The sequence below is a fragment of the Telmatherina bonti genome, assembly GCF_933228915.1.
Source record: "Telmatherina bonti genome assembly, chromosome: 9".
Taxonomy (NCBI): Eukaryota; Metazoa; Chordata; class Actinopteri; order Atheriniformes; family Telmatherinidae; genus Telmatherina; species Telmatherina bonti.
In genome coordinates, this window is record NC_136627.1 from 32,417,318 (window position 1) to 32,436,656 (window position 19,339).

Consider the following 19,339-nt stretch of genomic DNA (forward strand, 5'->3'; position numbering starts at 1 on the left):
TGACAGCTCATGCAGTCTGAAGACTCCGTTTGAGGAAGAGCTGTGTACATGCCTCCACCCTGACAAGACAAGACAAATTCAGCCAAACTGGAGCAGGTTTACACCTGCCAACGGCACAGCATCCCTCTTGCTCTGGTGAACTTTCTTGGATGCAGGACTCACGTTGCGGTGATGGTGGGGGTGTGAGTGCTCGCAGTCATGAGGCAGCGTGCCTTCGTGGCCATGTGGGTGGCCAGGTGAGAATAATCCTCCAGTGCCATTGAGCAACGGCAAGCCATTGGGGAGTTTGTGGTGGAGGTGATGGCACCCCTGAGGTAACATCTGGCCAGCGTGCCCGTAGCCCCCGTGGAGGCCTCCATTGATGCGGCTGGTACCAGGCGCCAGGGTGGTGTACTCGAGAACATGGCCGTTCATCTCTGCGGGCTGGTACAGGTAGCCAGGAGGGTCATATTCTGTGGAGGAAAAGACGGAAACCAGGCTCAGAGTCTGATTTTATGCAACTCTTCATGAGGTTAAATGGATGCCGTGTAACTTTTGACCCAAACATCAGCTTAATGTGAGTAACAATCTGCGGTCAATATGCAGATTAAAGAACAGTGTGGATGCAAAACCCACTTTCTGTTTGCCTTAGTATTGTAAGACTGGTAAGTTATCCCTTTGCCTGTAGTGCTAACGCTGTCAGCATTTATTCCAATCAAAGGCAGTAAGTGCCCGAAGAGCAGTAGAACGTCGACATGAACATCTGTGTTTTTCTGTCAGCCCTAGCTAAATGTGGTTAGAAAGGCAAATCGGCTACAGACCAAAGTTAACGTGACTCCCTAAACATTTATTGAAAATCAGAGATGGAGACGGTTTAATTTTGTTTTATTTTGTTTTAATTTTGCTACAGTGTCGTGTGGCATGTAGGACGTTACAGGCTTAGCGCCCCTAGTGGTCAAAAGTTAGACAGTGTCCCTTTAAGTCACAGGTGTCAAACTCCAGTCCTCGAGGGCCGGTATCCTGCAGGTCTTTGTTGTCTCCATGCTCCAACACACCTGACCTAAACTGGTCAGGTGTGTTGGGGCTAAAGCTGCTGGATCAATATGATTTGAATCAGCTGTGTTGGTAGAAACAACAAAATCCTGCCAGATACTGGCCTTCGGGGAGTTTGACACCCCTGCTTTAAGCATACCTTCCCCACTAAAAGGGCTGTGTGTACACATTCTGCTCATGTGAAATAACTGCAGAAGAATTAAAATGTGTGTTACTGGGTCAGAGTAAATTCACCTGCAGCACAGTAGATACATGTAAATAATTGTCTCCTTCTGAAAGAAAACCACATCACTGAGTGGAAACCAGAAGATGGCAGCCCAGCTCATCTAGGAATGAGTAAAGCAACGTCTGATGAGTAGCGGCTAAAACAGTCAACCTGAGCAGTGTTAGATGTTTTAATAGAGGTGTTATGCAGGTAAATTTCTCAGGAAGCCATCATGATGTTGACAATGGACACTGCTATCAATTATCTGTCAGGAGAATAAAGGGATAGTTTCACCTGAAAAAGACCCATCAGAACATAAGAAAGACGTGAACCTAAGACTGCATCTCGTAGGCAGAGCGAACAGTTCACTGTGAAACCTCCTTCATCTTCATGGAAACTCGCTGAACCTTCATTGTTCGTTTCAAACAAAGGCAGAGTTATTGGCGTTTCTGTCCCTCGCCACGAGACGGACATCTTTGTTCTCAGCAGAGTCTCTGCTTTCATACGACACACAGTGTTTGTACAGTTTGCTTCAAGTGAAGAAATGATCAGAAGCTCTGACGTGCTGTTCTCATGGTTTTGTCATATTCCTAATTATTTGGTTGGGGTTTAAATGGTGGCCGGGAGCCGCAGTTCCTGTTGTCTTTCTATCCTCTTCCCTCCACACAGCAGAGGCAGATGGCTGCCTGTCCTTGAGTCGGGTTCTGCTGGAGGTTTCCTTCCTGTTAAAAGGGAGTTTTTTCCTTCCCACTGTCGCCATTGTGCTTGCTCAGGATGGGAGATTGAGTTGGACCCTCCAACTCAATCTGTTGGTTTTCTTTATATAGGCTATAATGAATTGGCCTTCATTATGTTTTATTTCCCTGTCTGTAAAGCATCTTGAGATGGCATTGCCGTGATTTGACGCTATATAAATAAAGTTGAATTGAATTGAAGTGTTTTATCAGGCGAGCCGTGCCAGGATGGCTCTCCATCCTTCAGGTATGTTACATGCAAAGATCTTCTGTACTGCATGTGTCTCAAACAATTCTTTTCACACAAGAATCGTCCACAGAGTCCAGACTTGTTCCCCACTGAGAGTTTTCACACAAAGTGGGATCTTTGACTCATTCTCAGATTTTCTCCAAAACCTTTAAGGTTCAAAAACTCAACTATTGCCAGGTCCAAATGGTCAAGTACAGAGGCCTTCAAACAACAGCCAAGAAACTTTGCAAGTCCAGAGGGATGTAGTTGGAGCAAACACTTGGAGCACGCCTCATCATGAGCCACCTTGGGGCCAAACACCCTTAAAAATGGGACAGCAGTTGTGTTCACAGTTCATTTCAGAGCAAGTACAACTATAAGTAAAATCTCCCAGCTCAGTCAGCTGCTGCAGGATAAATCTTCTCTGGGAACTCACTGTGCATGTTGTTCTGCTGGCGATTCCTCCACAGACACATGGCAATAAAAGCCAGCAGGATGAGCACCATCACTCCCAGAACGCAGCCGACGATCAGGTACAGCAGTCCTCCAGGAGGGCTGGGCGGCTCGGGCGGGTGGATGCCGGGTGGCGTGACGGGGTGCTGGCTGGGCGAGCCGGGCGACTGGCGCGCTGAAGCAGAGAGGAGTGACGGCAGATGAGCAACAGCTTCCACAACAAACGACACAGAACCAAACTGTAAAACTCGTGTCATCGCTGTTCCTCGGAAAACTCGGCGCGTCTACCGCGTGCTGTGTGGCGATCACAGCCGCCATAAAAGTCACCGAGCTCACAGAAACATGCCCGGAGTTCAAATGCAGCTGAGGGTTTAGGAGGTGTGAGTCGTGTGTTTTCTCACCTCTGGTCTCACAGATCATGACGTTGCTGTATTCGCTCTCCCCGCCCTCGTTAAAACACTGCATTTTGATATCATACGACGTCTCCGCCTGCAAATGTCCGATCATGTGCCAGTATTTCACACCTGAAAAGGAGTTAACAGACAGAGATTACAGTCTGGCTGTTCTCTTGAATCACACTTCTCTTCATGTTCTTCATTCAGCCTCTCTTTCGCTTCCTCAGTCCCCCCACCCTCCCCTTCTCTCAGCCCCGCTCGGACCCAGACAGTTGCTTTACTCTACTCCAGCTCCATATATGGCAGCTACATGTTTGCTCTGGCTTGCCTCCAACAGTCTCACTCCACACACACACACACACACACACACACACACACACACACACACACACACACACACACACACACACACACACACACACACACACACACACACACACACACACACACACACACACACACACACACACCAGCAGTGCACGATAAAACACTGTCACACTACAACGTGCTCTGGAAACGTAGATGAGACAAGAAACTCCAACATGGAAATGCTACATTTCCAACCGCTGAGGCAGAAACCAGCTTCGCTTCCATGAAGTCTACTTTTTTTTGTATCTCTGCACATGTGCTGCAAGTGGGAGCGATAAGAGAAAAACGTCGGCTGAAGTTAATCAGTGACAATCGGTGCAGAAGTTTCTGTTCATACACAGATTAAAGAAGATAAAAGGAAACGATTCGAGAGGAGCAGGAACACGGAGAACATGTGCTGAATGTTGGCGCTGGCTGGCTCCTCTGCAGAGGAGGAAAAACCAGCTCAGAGCTGAAACTTGGCTTTGTCAGATTTATTTATTTTTTTGTCTTGTTTTAGTGGAATTCAAACAATATTGCTGCTACTTATACAAGCACACAGCTAGAAAGGAATATTTCTCCTTGCAGTATCTGACATGTATTAAAGCTGAAGCATCAAACTGGAACCAGTTCTACCAATACAAAAAAAAATAAAAAAATCACCACCAGGATGAAAAAATGTAGCAAAGAGGTAAGAGCTGGATAACGGCTTACAGGGAGGATTATCTTTCAGCTGGCAACAAGTTATCAAACCCTAACAGATGCAAAGAGTATCAAGCAAAGTGAGGAAACTTCTATCTGTGGCTTTTTGTTTGTGTAAAACAATCTGAAGTCGAACTGAACAGGAAATTAAATGAACAAATAAATAAATAAAAGAAAAATAAACAGCAAAAACTGGGTTAAAATGTCATTAAAAAAAACTGGAATGACAGTGGATAACCATCCTCCTCCAGGAAGAAATGTGGTCAGAAAACATTTTAAAATCAAATCAGAAAAACCACCAAAACGCTCACGGTTGTATGTCCGAGTCATGTGGTCTGATGAGTCCAGACCCTGTTCCAGAGGGATGGGAGCATCGGGGTAAGACGAGTGATGCAGCCATCATGCCATCATTGCCTACCCCTGGCAGCAGGCCTGGGTCCTGCAAATGTTAGGAGTTTCCCTGCTGCAACACACCTGACAGACATCAGACCCAACCACAGACCTGTGCAGAGCTTCACATCAAACTCTGAACAGGTCTGCTGGTTAGCCGTGGATTTGAATCAGGTGTGTTGCAGCAGGGAAACTCCTAACATTTACCGCACTGTGACACCGGACCGGAGTTGTGCTACAGAAGGTTTCACGCAGTCGGACTCTTCCGTCATCAATGCAAGATCTGATTCATTTCAAATGATTTTATTTCAGCTCTGCTGATGTGAAGCTGCTGAACAGCAAACCTAGAAACATGGTCAACTGCTGTTGTCATGGTTACACATCTGCCAGCTTTGCTCTCTGGTAACTGGTGTGGAAACAAATCAAAGCCGATCCTCTTGCATCGTGCACCTGGAGGTGAAGCATCCTGTCTAAATATGCCAACCCTTTACGTCTCAGACTGACTCGCATGAAGCTCCAGTTTGATATCGTTCACTTTGGTGAAACTTGCATCTGTCCTGGTATTTCGGGTGCTTGGTGGATAACCAGGGTGACCCCACATTTGTCCCGGACTGTAAGGAGCCTCTGAAAGCCAAATGCTCAGAAGCTGAGGAGTTGTGTTGAGTGAACGGACGCCCCTCCTTCCCTTCCTGTACCCGGCTCAACTGTTAGCATTCCTCACGGCAACCCGAGCCCCTCTCCCCTGGTTTGGCTCATGTTACAGCTCTGGACCATTAGCGGGCAACCATTTATTAAAAGCAGATTTCAGAAAGCCCTGCTGCCCAGGGACAGTACTCTCTATAAATCAAAGGGCAGAAATGCCCCGTCTTCGCTGCTCCCCTCTCTCTGCGTGTCCATTACACCCCGTACTCCCAGTTTATCTGCGCAGCATGAGCTCACGTCCACGGCAGGATGAGGCTGTCAACAAACCCTCTGCAAACTCAATCTGCGGTGGAAACACAGTCACACTGCTAACGGTGCGTTTCTCTTACCCTCCACCACATCGCGCTTGTAGTCGCTGTCGTTGTCGCTGTCAGTGGGCCGGTAGTAGATGTAGAAGCCCTGGATTGGAGTGTTGTTGTTGCTCAAGGTGCTATACTGGATGGGAATGGGGAAAAAAGAAAGATTGTCAAGCTGCAGCAATCATGAGAGCAATTACTTTACAAAGAGAGGAAATTCTTCCAGCGAGTAATGGCGGGCCGTGTTATCAGCAGACGTGCACGACTGCAAGCTGGGTCGTGATTGCGCTGTCTGTCTGAAGCTCAGGAAATAATGAGGTTAAGTGCAGTAAACGCGGGGAAGTATCTGCATCCATCTGCGGCTCCAACTGCTGCTGTAACAGCTTTGAAGACAGCAGAATGAGAACCGGAGCTCTAATCAGCACAGCCGCTCATTTAAAGACCTGACTGAGTTTTGGCTGCCGGAGAAGCTGCAGCTCTAATGTAGGTGAGCCAGCAGGAAAGGATAATAAATCACCTGATTATTCCACTTCTGCTCGCACACGGAAAGGAGCCATTTAGCTCAAGCTGATCTTGGTTTTGTGAGCATTTTTCTATATTTACTCTTTTTTTTTTTGCAGCTTGCAAACTTTGGCTGCACTCAAATCTAACTAAGCTGGTTGTCAAACGCTGATGGATATACAGAGGACAACTGTAGACTTTATCATGGAATTACTGGATCAGACAGAAGAAATCCTGCTTCTGACACCATAATGACATGTGGGAGAAATGTATGACTGAGTTCGATGAGCGAAGTCGATGCCGATGTTTGGAGTCTTGGTGGTTTTCCACTTCAAGGCATTTCACGGCTTGTTTCATCATCTATAACTCCCACACTGTCTGCTCGCAGTACAACTATATTCAAAGATCTCTTGTAAAACTCAACAAAATGGAAAAAAAAAGGATGGAACTTGGTTGTTTTCCAACACAAAAAGATTATCAGCAGAGTTTTAAAGCTCAATAAACTCACAGTCCAACGCAGCATGATCTGCGTGTCGCTGATGGCGTCTGTGAATGAGATGTGAGGCCCGACCACCGGCCGGTCGGCCATGCGCGGACTGGCCTGCGGCACCTGGTATGGCTTGGAGGGAATGCTGGAGGGGCTTTCTCCGTACATGTTCATGGCCACCACGCGAAACTTGTAGGTGGATCCTGAGAGAGAAAGACGAGGAAAGCAGCTGTAACTGGAAAGCGTGTCCGTCTTTGCCGTTTCCGGCATCGGGACACCATGTGAGGGTCGTGGATGCTGGAAAAACTCACCAGGCTCCAGATTCCGAATTTCCACAGACAGCTTGAGAGGTGAGATGTTATCTGCAGCCACAAGCCACTCCGCACTGCGACCACGTCTGTACTCCACCCGGAACGCTGTGATGGGAGAACCGCCGTTGGCTCGCGGGATCCAGGTGACATATGCCGAACTCTCTGTTGCCATGGATATGGTGGGGCGGTCAGGAGCCTCTGGAACTAGGCAGAAGCAGGCGAAGGACAAAGTGTTAAATGAAAAGAGCAGAGCAGTAGCTTGTGGCAGTCTTTGCTGCGTCGGGGTTCATGCAGGGATGGAAGGAAAAGGAAAACGCTGCAGAGAAGAGGATGGATACTTACTGCTGCAGCTTTAAGTCACAGAGAGAAACAAGAGAAACAGAGAGGAGAAAGGTTAGTGAGAAACTATGTGAGTTTTCCTGGAAGGTGAGTAAAACATGCAAACACACAAACTACACGACAGAAATCTGGAAATCTCCTCTGGGTTGACACCCACCCCTGTCATGTATCACCACGCCAAAGTGGGTGTTGGGGGTCCGGTCCTCTGGAGCTTTAGGTGGCATTGAAATGACCGGAGGCTTGGAAGGGTTCTTGTTGGAGGAGGAGCTCTTTTCTGGGGAAAAGGGAACAGAATAGTTGGATATGAGACGACAGGAGGAACCGGCAGCAGAGACGTCCACTCACATCCACTCATGTCCACTCATGTCCACTCATGTCCACTCATGTCCACTCATGTCCACTCATGTCCACTCATGTCCACTCAGAGCACATGAAACAGCTTCAGACTTCCTCCTGGTTTCATCAGAGCTTCAGGTTTCAACTTGGCGGCTCTGAAGCCACAACTGCTCTGTATTCATGCAACCAAGTCAGAGCTGCAGAGCCAAACGTCGGCCCCATGTTCATCCACACTGATACAAACTGCGACTTTTAGAAGCTGATTGTCACTTTTTGGCAAAGAACTTCAAATTTCTGAATTCAGCAACATTAGGAAGCGTTTTTAACATTTTAACTGCTCGTTTCCTTTCATTTCTAGAAGGTTTTATCACATCTAGACAAATTTAGATCCTGGTTTTATCTAGTTTTGTTTTTTGGCTCAAGTTGAGTAAAAGAACCATCTTGTAGATAGAAACAGCACTTTGCATCTCTCTAGCCAGGGAACATCGTGTTAACCCTTTTTATCAGGGCTGTGACGATATGCTCTTTTCCGATTTGATTCGATTTCGATTTATTTGAGTGCCGATTCAATTTAAATTGCGATTCTCACAAATCTTCGAAATTGCTGATTTTTGTAGAATGAAAACAAAAAAAATGTATCAAACTTATATTTTTGCTCGTCATTTTTCTTGATTTTAATGAGGAAAAAAACAACACAGTAGCCAGACCATCATTCTGCTCATATAATGCCCCAGAAGTCAAGTTAAAAGATCAATAAAAAAGATAAAAATGACTAAAATTTTATCATGGAATATTTTTACTTATTTGGAAAAAAATCCAATTAAACTTATAAAGCAAAAATCTAGAATTTAAATTTTTCAACTGGATCCCCCCACCCCCCCGTTTTTTCTTCTTTTTTCTCTCTGAAAAATATCAAGATCAACTCAAATTGACTAACCGGACTAATGTTCATTATGAAGGTTACCGTCTGTCAGGTACAGTAACATAAACGATGATGCTTTCGGGCTTCAGCAGAAGTAGAAAGTTCCTTTTCACACACTCTTGGCTGCCAAAAGTAAAGCATTGGATTGATCTGTGTTCATGAGACTGCTAACGCTAATTTATCTGTGATGAACGTCTTCCTGATCGTCTGCTGCACTTTAAACTGGAACGACTGACTCGTGATCTTTCAGGCAGCTGAGAATTTGCCTTTTTCTGTTGCTGATGTCACTTTTTGATTAAGAAGCCTCTCTGAAACACTGAGGAGCTGAAGGTAAATGGCTGCTTGGCGTCTTTAGTTCTTTGTGACTGACCCTTTCCAGTGCGGAAGGTGAGCATGGCCGGCTGACCCTCGCCTGCTGAGCTTCGAGCCACCATCAGCACCTCGTAGAGACTGGAGGACTCCAGCTCCGACAGCCGCAGGGTCTTCTCACTGCCAGGTACACGAACCGTATACCAGTTTCCCACCACTGCTCCCAGCTCATCAACCTGGCACACACACACACACAGGTACAAACCCATGACTAAAGCTGAGAAGGAGAGGACACACATTTATCTTTTTCTAGTCAATAATCCTCCACAGTTCAGAGTTTTCCGATGCAGCGTGGCTTCAGGAACGACGCCTGTGAGATGTCTGTCACAATTTCCAACTCCAACAAAAACGGATCCCTGCTGCCAGCGCAGTCTTTACTGGTGTTGCTGCAGTTTTATAGTCAGAGTGAAATGATTACTGAAGCAAACACAGACTTTTAAAGGGAAAATGTCCAACTTTCAGTCTGTCCCCTCCCCTCCCCCAGCTGGTTTAGGCAAAAGACTTCAGCAGAGTTGTAAAAGAAAAGGAAGGATTGTTCCTCCTCACCTTACGATATTTCACAAAATAAGCATTAATGGGGCTGCCGCCGTCGCGCCCCGCCCTCCACTCCAGGTCGTACACGTCAGGCTTGTGGGTCTGCGGGGAGCTGATGATGATGGGGGCCTCCGGAGTGGGGCGATCGCCACTCCTGTCAGCCAGCGGGTCGACCTTGTCGCCTTCATCCCCGGTCAGGAAGTGCTCGCGGCCCTCGTCGTTCTGTATCGCATAGAGTGGCGGCGAAGCCTTAAGCAGCACGCCGGCGGTGGAGCTCATCTGTGGATCTGTCAGGGAGAAAAATCTGATGCAGTCAGAGCGGTTGGACACACAGCAGAGATGCAGGACTTAGAAAAGGATCCAGTCAAAGCTTTCCTCCTGTTAGGATTTTAGCCGGTCACATTTTGTCTCTGCATCAGAACAAGACAGCATGACTGATGATGAAATAAACCGGAATGCTGCGAGAAAACCCGAGCATTTGTCGGGAACTTAAAGTAAAACTTTCAGCATGCAGTGAATGGCTGCTTCTGCAAGATGAACTTGGCCACCAGGGGATCCGAACTCTGACCTTTGCGTTCCTACAGAGAACTTAAAGCTGGCGTAGGTGATGCTGGGGAGCTCGCAACGTGTGAAAGTGGCGCCGTGTCTTGGCTCCTCCCCCTCTGGTTTTGCTCCTTGCTGATCCGAGGCTTTTTTCTCACCTCTGCTGAGGAGGTTTTCTTTTTACCGGTGTTTATCTGTTTGTGTTCAAGATAATTTAAAAAAGTTATGGACGGATTTTAATTAGATTTTCAGGAGTTGTTGGAAATGTGAAAAAGTAGAACAGATTTAATTTTGGTGGTGCTCCGGATCACTGTTTGGATCCGGGAATGTTTTAAAGGCCTCAGCGTCAGTTTGCGCTCTCCGAGTGTTTTTCTAGTTTGCAGTTTTTTCCACCAAGGATTTTCTCTTTCTCGGCTGTTCAGCAGGAGGAGGCAAACAAACTGAGCCGGGTCGGGGAATCCGTCCTGCATTTTCTCAGCCATGAAGAAGCTTTGGAAATATAAGAAATGAAAAACTTCAATTCTGTCCGATTGTTTTGATTGGTCAGAGTTTTTACAGATTTACAGTAAACTGAGGGGGTCTAACTGTATTTCTTATTGTTCATGATTACAAAATGTACAGACGACTATCAGGATGAGGAACCACTTCACCCAGAGTAAAAAATGTCTCTGAGCAACATTACCTACCCCGGCTTTAAAGCAGCAACGCTGCAGAGACGAGACGTGCAACAATTTAACTCCACAACAGTCAAGATTTGGTGAATTTTGGTCAAATTTCAGCTGAAAATGAAAATTCTGTTCATGCATGAAAAACTACACGCTGGTTATAGTCCATATCTAATAGCCACAGAAAATCCCTTCATTTCCATGACAACTCGATGAAGACTCGTGGAAACAACTAAATGCCTTTAGCATTTTTTAAATAAAATCTTGAGTTAGGTAGTTCTGAGTTGAAGCAAATATTTAAACGGGTGCTATGATGGTATTTGGAGTTTTCTGAGCTTTCTACAGTGTTACAGTGTTGAATCCTCATCAGACATGTGAACGACACTGTTTTTTATCACCTAAACGCATGTTTGAGTTTGAGTTCCAGCACTCTCTCCATTCGGTTTCCATGGCGACGAAAAACGCATCGTTTTAGAGAGTTTTTTCTACTTTGAAATCCTTGTGACGTCCCGGGGGATAAGGTTCGGTGATTGGTTACCTTCTACTGGTTAACAAGGGCATGTACAAATACATCAGGCGGGTGGAAAACGTGGGATAAAGTTATTTCCAACGATGGCTGGTGAGTTTACCAAAGAGAGACATCCTGCTGCATTCGTTGCTGTGGGTTGCTGTTTTCCACTTCGTTTTCAGGGTCTGATTCAGGTTCCAACATGTAGGGCTGTATGCTATGTGTTGACATTGTATTTTGTTTTTTTTATTGAGTTCATATGAGCCTAATCCTTCTGTTTATGAGATGTTACTGCAAAAGCAGTTGCTGTGCGCGCTCCCGATGTAGTGCAGTGGCGGGAGGCGGGGCTTAATGCGGAAGAGTCTCAATCCACTCGTTTTGCCCGCAGGCTGATCTGACAGCCTACGGAGAGGGTCGGTCTGAAGTAAATAAAGCCATTTGTGACAATAACTCCATCAATCGCAGCCCTTCTGGTCTCAGAAATAAAAATAAATTAGCCTGAAAAGCACATAATAGTTCCACTTTAAAAACATCTTAGTGGCCTGAGACATGCGGGTAGTTGCTGAAGTAGAAGTACTGGATTAGATTACTGCTGTTGTTGTTTACAGGGACAAGTTTAATAAAATCAGTGGCAAACTGCCACCTCCTGCCACCCCGTACTGGAATGAGCGTGTACAGACCTGGTCATCAACTCCAGGCCTGTGTGGGCCGGTGTCCTGCAGGCTTTAGTTCATCTCCCTGCTGCGATCTTGCAAAGCTTCCCAACAAGCTGTTGGAGAAGCATTTAAATTCATTTAAATCATGTGCGATGCAGCAGGGAAACACCTAAAACCTGCAGGACATTGGCTGCAGAAGACCAGAGTTGTCGACAACGCAGGATATGTTGATAAAAACCCGACTGAAAGGCCCTGTTTGAAGTTTTATACATAAGCCACATGGACTTCAGTCTTCCCTAAACTTTAATGGATCAACTGGTTTGTTTTGACCCTTGATGGTGGAAACCAGTGTTATTAACATTTATGTGGCTGATAAGAAAAAATGCTTTGCATTTGTCACATTCCTTATAGGAAAATGTGCAAAAGCAGGAGCACTGGCGAAACCTTCATGTAAGCAGGGAGAAATACAGATGTGAGTTGCATCTGTTTAAAAATGTCCAAAACAACTTCAGATAAGTGAAATCTTTGAAAAGTGACCAAATGCTGGGACTGGAGTCATTAACATGATTAAACTTACATATTACAGCAAACATTTTGGACTTCGGGAGAGTTTAAAAGTGCTTGGAGCTGTATGATGAGGTTTTATGCAACCGACAGGAGAAAACTTTGTGTTTTATGAGAAAAATCTACTAAAAGTCGAAGAGAAGAAGTGGTGGAATAACAAACGCCGCTGCACACTTCTGTTTAGCACACTGTCATACGATGAAAACATCTGCTTCTAGATGTTGAATGTTTGGAGTTTTCATTATGAATATGGTTCTTGTCAGAGGTGGCCTCACAATGTGCTGGAGCGAAGTAACAATGCGGCTCAGTGAGTGGCCCTGCATGCACACAGGACACACGGTGCTGGAAAGTTCTCATCTACATAAAACAACAAGAAAGCCTGATCTCTGGAGCGCTGCATCAAATCTCACCTTGTTTCCTTATTTTTTCTTTTTGTCGTGAAACCTTTGCCAGGTCCACCTGGACAAATTGTGCAAGCCGGAGTACTTATTACAGCTGACGCCGGTTTGGCAAAGGTGGGAACGCTCGACTTTGAGCCGCACCGCTGAGGTCAAACATCATCATAACTGAATATTAAAGCCTAAACAAGCCAATGAGGAGGTAACACAGTGAGGTTTGCCACACTGAAGAGTCCAGGGTCCAGTGACAGGCTGCTGCCAGTGTGCACTGCTCTGGTTCACATTTGTAAAACAAACAGTCCTGAAGCTGGTAACACTAGATCTGATCCCGGGAGCGCGGCCAGCTGCCACACATTCCACACACCGACCATTAAAATACCGGAGAGAATCAGACCTCAGCTCTGCACTTTCCTGCTCGTTCCCTCCCTCAGCTCGACAGAGGGCGGCCAGGCCGGACGCTCCAACTCCCTCACACAGGAGGAGGTGGGTAAGGCCGCCCCCATGGAGGGGAGCATGTGCAGCTACACCTGGACAGAGACGGACTGCCAGCTTCTTCCCAGAAGAAGGTCAGTCCATTAGAGGAAAGCACCTGGGAGTAAATGTGACGGTAAATCACAGAGGATTACAAGCAGAAACAAGGAGCCTCAGTCTGGACGGAGGGCTTCTGGGAGTATTTCTTTCTATTTTCACCTGGCTGCCAGGACATGAAAACTCTTCCATCCTGAAAGAGGAATGCAAGTAAAGACTCATTTCTAGAGGTTTCCAGATGTTGATTTAATTAGGATCAGAAATCAGTGATGACGTCATCGTCTAATCTTGGTGCACCAGATGACACATGTTGTCCTCTAATGCAGGAAATCAATCTACATGACTGAAATTCCCCCCAAGTTTCTCCATCTCACCTTACAGATAAGTGGGCCGTTGTCATGGCGATGCAAATAACGATACCAAACAGAAAAGCAAACATGTCAGACTGCTTTTTGGGATGAATTACAACAAGCGGCTGCACAGATCAGCGATTCGGTTTACTGTGAAGCTGAAATGTGTTGGATGAGCTCCTGTTCCTGGTACCTAAACACAACTGGCTGCAGAATGTTTACCTCTGCCGGACATATCCCGATTATCAGCCTCCGTCTAGAGTGAAAAGATCCTAAATCTTCCTCCTGCGGCTTGTGCAGGGTTAGCCAACGTTTAGCAGTGATCCCGTCTGATTTGTACTCCCTCTGCAGGTTTCAGCGTTAATCATCGCAGATAGGAGGGCGAGATGAGGAATGGGGCCTCGGTGTACGAGGAATGGGGAGGAGTGGAGGCTTTTGGGGGCGCCTGGTGGAGGTGGAGAAGGAGGAGGGCTGTAATGTGTTAATAAATAAAAGGCAGTTGTGTACGATGCTTACAGCTGGGTGGTCTGCTCCTCGTCATAACCCTCCACGACTACTCCTTACATTCCAGCGTCCGGGAGCTTATCCCCGACGGTGCGCACAAAGCTCACTCTCACGCTCAAGCCCGGTTCAGCGCTCAGGAGGAGGGCGGCCTTGGCCGAGACTCCCCTACCAGCACTCAGAGAGGCACAAACACACACGCTCACAAAGCAGGGACGCCGTGCAGATACCGTGCATGCAGGCCCACAGAGATCCCATCTGCTGGGATGCGAAGCTCTAACACAACCTGGGTGCTTGTGACCGTTTACAGCGTCTGTCTGCAGACCTGCGAGTCCATCAGCAACACAAACTCCTGCTCAGACCCACAAAACGTCTTTATTTTGTTCTTAGATGTGAACATCTGCATGTTTCCTTTATTTTACCTTCAACATGCTTCCTACACGGATACTTTCTTTTTATCTTCTCCAACCTTTCATAAACTTTTATAAAGTTTTATAAAGATAAATTTCTGTTGCACAGAACCCTGTGAAACAAAGACGGAGGATTTTTCAGTCTAACACAATCACATCTGAGCTCCACATGATTAATCTGTGTGTAGTCAGATGATAAATACACACCAGACTTAGTTCTGAGCGTTCCATGTGACTGCGCCGAACCGATCTTGTTGTCCACAACGCACTGATAAACTCCTTCATCCTGCGACGTCACATCTGTGACGACAAGTGCGGATCCGGAGATTTGAAAGCGGCGTGATGAGACGATGGGGTCGGCGTTGAACAGCCAGGTGATGTTCGGGAGGGGGGTCCCTCTCGTCACACAGGCGAAACGAGCCGAGGAACCCGCAGGGACGAGCTGATCGCCCAGACCCTCCACGATAGAGGCCGGCTCTGCAGAGAAGATGAAGCGATAACGTCATTCGCTGCCAGCGCTCACCACATCCCATCGACCGTTTTACTCACCGAGAACGTTGAGAGTGTAGTTAGCGCTGATCGCAACCCCGTCCTCGGTGTCCACCACGCAGGCGTAGCGCCCTTCGTCACCTCGCGTTAGCATTGCAAAGACCAGGTTATTGTGCTGCTGTTGGTGAGACGGACCCAGCGTGACCTCCTTCTCGTTCTTCCACCACTTGGCTGCAGGCGCAGGACTTCCAGACACGACACATTCCAACGTCAGCGGCTGCGACTGCTGAACGGAAAGAGTCACCGGGGCGGTGGGATAAACGATCCGCACCGAGGAGGAGGGGTCCGAAGCTACACAAGTAAAGAACCACTTCAGTAAACTTCAGCATCTTAAATTAAAATACAAAAAAGTCATTAAACTCACGTTTGATTGACAGCTTTGTGCCATGAGACTGCATGATGGATTCCCCGGAAACCGGGTTCACAGCCCCACATTTGTACATCCCCTGGTGCTGGGCTGAAACCGAGACAATCTGCAGGTTTCCGGATGGAAGAACTAAATAGTCATCTGGAAAGAGAAGGCAGCAAGTTCAGCAGAAGCAACAAACAAACACACAACACAGCATCCAAACGTCTCTCAGAGAATTTTACCGTCATTGTAACACCAGCTGCAGCTCCTCAACCCCTCAGTGCATTTATAACGTACCACAAGGCTCAATCACCGGCCCCCGTCTGTTCTCTATTTACATGCCACCCAGTCTGTTCTTTTCTATTTGATTCCATTCTGCTGGACATGCTGCAGCTCATCTTTGCCATTTATGTAAATGATCATGTTTAGGCTCATCTGGACACGCTAGAAATAAAACAAAACACTGAGACTTGTCCGTAGTCAAAGCTTCTCGCCGCAGATTCATACTTTCTGATGAATTTTTTTTTTTTTTAGCTTGAATATTTATCATACAAATGTTTATTTTATATGCACATTTTGTGATGGACCCCAGGGAGAAGAGCTGCAGCTTTTAATTCTACTTACTTTCATGACTTTTTATGTATTTATTATAACTAATTAACTCATTTTTAATTATATTATAATAATTACATAAGAATATAGTAATAATTTAATACTAGTCATAATTAATTATTAAAAAGATTAATTACTGAGCTAATAATAATAACTATATAACTAATACTACTTACTACACTTTATTTTTTAGTTAATTACATTTGTTATAACCTCATTTATATACACTAAAAGGCATCAATGAAGGCGTTTCATCATGTGAGATGCACTGACTGAATTTGATGGCCAGTACTAATTAACTGATATCAATATTAATAACTAATATCTATTGTTTTATCTTTTTTTTTTTTTACTTCAATTCTGAGGAATAAAAATCTTTTCCCCAAAAATACTTTTAAACTTATTAAACTGGCATCAATTGAATCACATGTAAGTGCTTATTTGGCTCAACAACAGTTATTAAATTCACTTTAAATGACTGTAAATATATTTATCACATCTGGAATTTAAAGCTATTCTTGTTTTATCGTGATGCACAGCACGATTCTATAAAAGCTGAACACACACAAGGCTGAATTATCCATGGGGCAATATGGGCACTAGCCCAGGGGCCCACACGCCCTTGGGGCCCATGTAGGGTACACACCAGCAGTTTTAGACATGAAACAAAATGTATATAAAAGCCAGATAGTTACACCACAGTGTCTAGTGTATTGCTACTGGGACCACTGGCTGAGCGATGTTAGAAATGTCGTTTTACAGTGTATCATTCACCATTTTTACAATATTATGGTGTGGAACGGGGCCCCTGTGTACTTTTAATCCGGCCCTGAACACACATCTTCCCATGTCCTTTTCTAGATAATTATTGTCATGATTTTTACTTGTATGAGTTATTATAAACTGGACTAAAGTGGATTTTAACTGGAACACAGTGAATTGCATTGAACTGTGCCTTGACATGACTTTGCTGTGAAATGGAACAATATAAACACAATATGAATTAAATAATTTCAGACACACCTTTTGAAACTTCCATCCAGTCCCCCCGTACTCTCAGCCTCGGCCGAGCTGCCGGGACGCTGCGTGGAAGTGGACACTCTATAAGAGCCATGCTGCCTTCCTGCACCGATAGCGACCGCCGTCGGCCGTCTTCATATTCTGATATTTCTGCAAGAACAAAGAGGAAGATTGCTTGGATGAGTTGTGTTTTCTGGGCGGAAAATGAGACTTTTTATGCATCTGAGTGAAGACGACGAGCGCCACTTGAGTCGAGCTGTTTGTGTTGGATCTCAGCTTTTGTTTATTGTTGCAGAGAAGCGATTCTGTTCATGCCTGATACGACTCCAGATCAGGGTCGACCTCTTCATGCAGCATCCAAGAGCAAGAAGCATCCCAGCAGGAACATATCACGCTTACACACAGGAAAGCCCAAGCCTCATTAAGGATACCAGTCAAGAGGTGTCTGGAAGGCTGCCCGAGTGAAAGCTCCTACTGCTTCCTTCCCCTCGCCGCGCAGCAGCCGGCTGCAGAGGACGGCCATTCAAAACGGCTTTCCTTTTCTCAAGGCCCCTTCCTCTCTTTCTTCAACACTCTTTGAAGTGAGGAGAAATACTCACAGCACGGTAATTCTCTGCATCCGTACCTGCTACAGCGACACGAGCGAGGCGGCTGGCGATGGCCGGCCCGTGGTCGAAGCGTGCCACGCACTGATAGACGCCGGCATGGCTGGGCGAGAGAGAAGAGATGGTGAGGGAGCTTTTGCTGAGCTCCACGCCAGGCAGGGTGTCCCGGTCCAGGGGAAGGCCTCGGAAGCGCCAGGAAAGCACCGCTGACGGGGGACTGGCTAAGCACTGCAGACGCACCGCAGAGCCTCGACTCTTCACCACGGAGGCGGGCTCGGAGCGGAAGGAGGGAGATGGAGCTGGAGAGAAAACCGGAGAACAGGTTCAGAACACGTTCTCCTTCAGATGCACATCCAGAGCAACACGGTGGAGGATCTGGAGAGATCACTGGGGAATGAAATGTTACTGAGTGGATGAGAAAAGCTAAAAGCTTTTCCTGTCATTTGTGCTGCAGCTCTTCAGCATCTTCATCAGCTGATCTGTGACTCAGTGACACAGACGGAGTTGCCACTGAAAACCACTGCAGCACAGTTTCATCTAATGATCATCAGGATTTCTCAATCCAGTCACAATTTGCAGATTATTTGCCTAATCTATAATTTATTGTTTTATTTGTCTCTCCTCATTTTCATGACGCTAATTCTACCTTGAAATTCAAAGTGAGCAACACGACTCAATCGTCCTGCTCTGTCTCTCTTTGCATCTTTTACTTGGTCCACATAGCGATTAGTTTCAAGAGCTCAAACAGTTCCCCTTCAGACACATCATTGTCTTCACGCGCCGGCAGTGTGCTGAAGGTTAATGAAGGTATCAAACTGTTAAAAAATATCCTGTTGTGAATCAGTTTCTTACTGTGAAAGCTGTCAGGTACGTTCAGCTGAAAGGAGAGCAACTTACAAGAGCAGCTAGTAAGCAGAGACTGGCTGAGACACAGTAGAGTGGACAGGAAGACCCTGAGGCCACCGTCCATGGTGCACTTTGACCCCTGCCAGCAGCCGTGTTGCTCCGTATGTACGTCCTCGTCCGTTCAGAAAACCTGGAACACACAAACACAAGGAGAAACACATTAAACTACAGATGCCAAACTTACAACAGTCCCTCTAACCTTGACGACACATCCTTGTTACACACTCCTTGATCTCCACCTCCCACCAGCTCCTCTGACCCGTCTCGGTACCCTTCTCGCTGTCTCTACAGAAGCTGGAATGTCCTCCGTCTCTCCCACTAGGCCGCTGAGATCTCCTGCTAATGGAGAGGCAGGAGAGGCTGTCGCCTCAGTCCTAATATCACTCTCTTGTCACACTGTGTTGCCTCCTCACAGGCTCGCTGCAGCCTGAAGAGCAGGCCAGACACACACAGGGAGACAAGAGAAGAGCCAGAGGGAGAGACAGAGAAGGAGTGGAGGGCACATAATTAGGAGCATTCCTCTGTCCTTTTCAACTCGACCCCCTCTGAACGCAGCACCTCCTCCTCCTCTTTCTCAGAGTAATCCGGGCGAGCTTTGATCCCAGGTTCCTGGTTGGTAACCAGGGTTGGAGCCTGAGGCTGGAGGGACAATGGCCGTCCAGCTGTGATATTCACACTGCTGCCCCGGTGGCACGCAGATATCAGCGGAAGGGCCAACCGAGGCTGGAGGGTGGGTCAAATAAAAAACATGATGCCTGGGTGGGAACGGAGAAGGTGAACAGGTTTCTAACCCTCATTCACCCGCTTCAAAAGTTGTTGCACGCACTTAACAATCAACCAGGTCAGTTTGATTAGCCTCTGCAGAAGGCGACAGCTGAGACAAAGCATGA

The 19,339-nt window shown here is 46.5% G+C and overlaps 1 protein-coding gene across 1 annotated transcript in view; it reads right to left on the reverse strand.

Annotated features, from left to right (window-relative positions):
• Window positions 1-19,339, reverse strand: part of cdon (cell adhesion associated, oncogene regulated) — a 37,476-nt gene that overhangs the window by 6,795 nt on the left and 11,342 nt on the right. Inside the window, exons 2-17 of the mRNA XM_079246990.1 lie at window positions 18,441-18,579; window positions 17,564-17,842; window positions 16,942-17,088; window positions 15,322-15,465; window positions 14,958-15,248; window positions 14,616-14,885; window positions 9,298-9,572; window positions 8,753-8,927; window positions 7,282-7,398; window positions 6,786-6,989; window positions 6,496-6,677; window positions 5,520-5,625; window positions 3,055-3,177; window positions 2,637-2,828; window positions 163-452; window positions 1-59 (exon numbers count right to left, since the gene is read on the reverse strand). The exon at window positions 1-59 is cut by the window's left edge and continues 21 nt beyond it. Of these exons, the coding sequence (XP_079103116.1) occupies window positions 1-59; window positions 163-452; window positions 2,637-2,828; window positions 3,055-3,177; window positions 5,520-5,625; window positions 6,496-6,677; window positions 6,786-6,989; window positions 7,282-7,398; window positions 8,753-8,927; window positions 9,298-9,572; window positions 14,616-14,885; window positions 14,958-15,248; window positions 15,322-15,465; window positions 16,942-17,088; window positions 17,564-17,842; window positions 18,441-18,513 (2,927 nt within the window). The 5' untranslated portion in view covers window positions 18,514-18,579. The remainder of the gene's footprint in view (window positions 60-162; window positions 453-2,636; window positions 2,829-3,054; window positions 3,178-5,519; window positions 5,626-6,495; window positions 6,678-6,785; window positions 6,990-7,281; window positions 7,399-8,752; window positions 8,928-9,297; window positions 9,573-14,615; window positions 14,886-14,957; window positions 15,249-15,321; window positions 15,466-16,941; window positions 17,089-17,563; window positions 17,843-18,440; window positions 18,580-19,339) is intronic.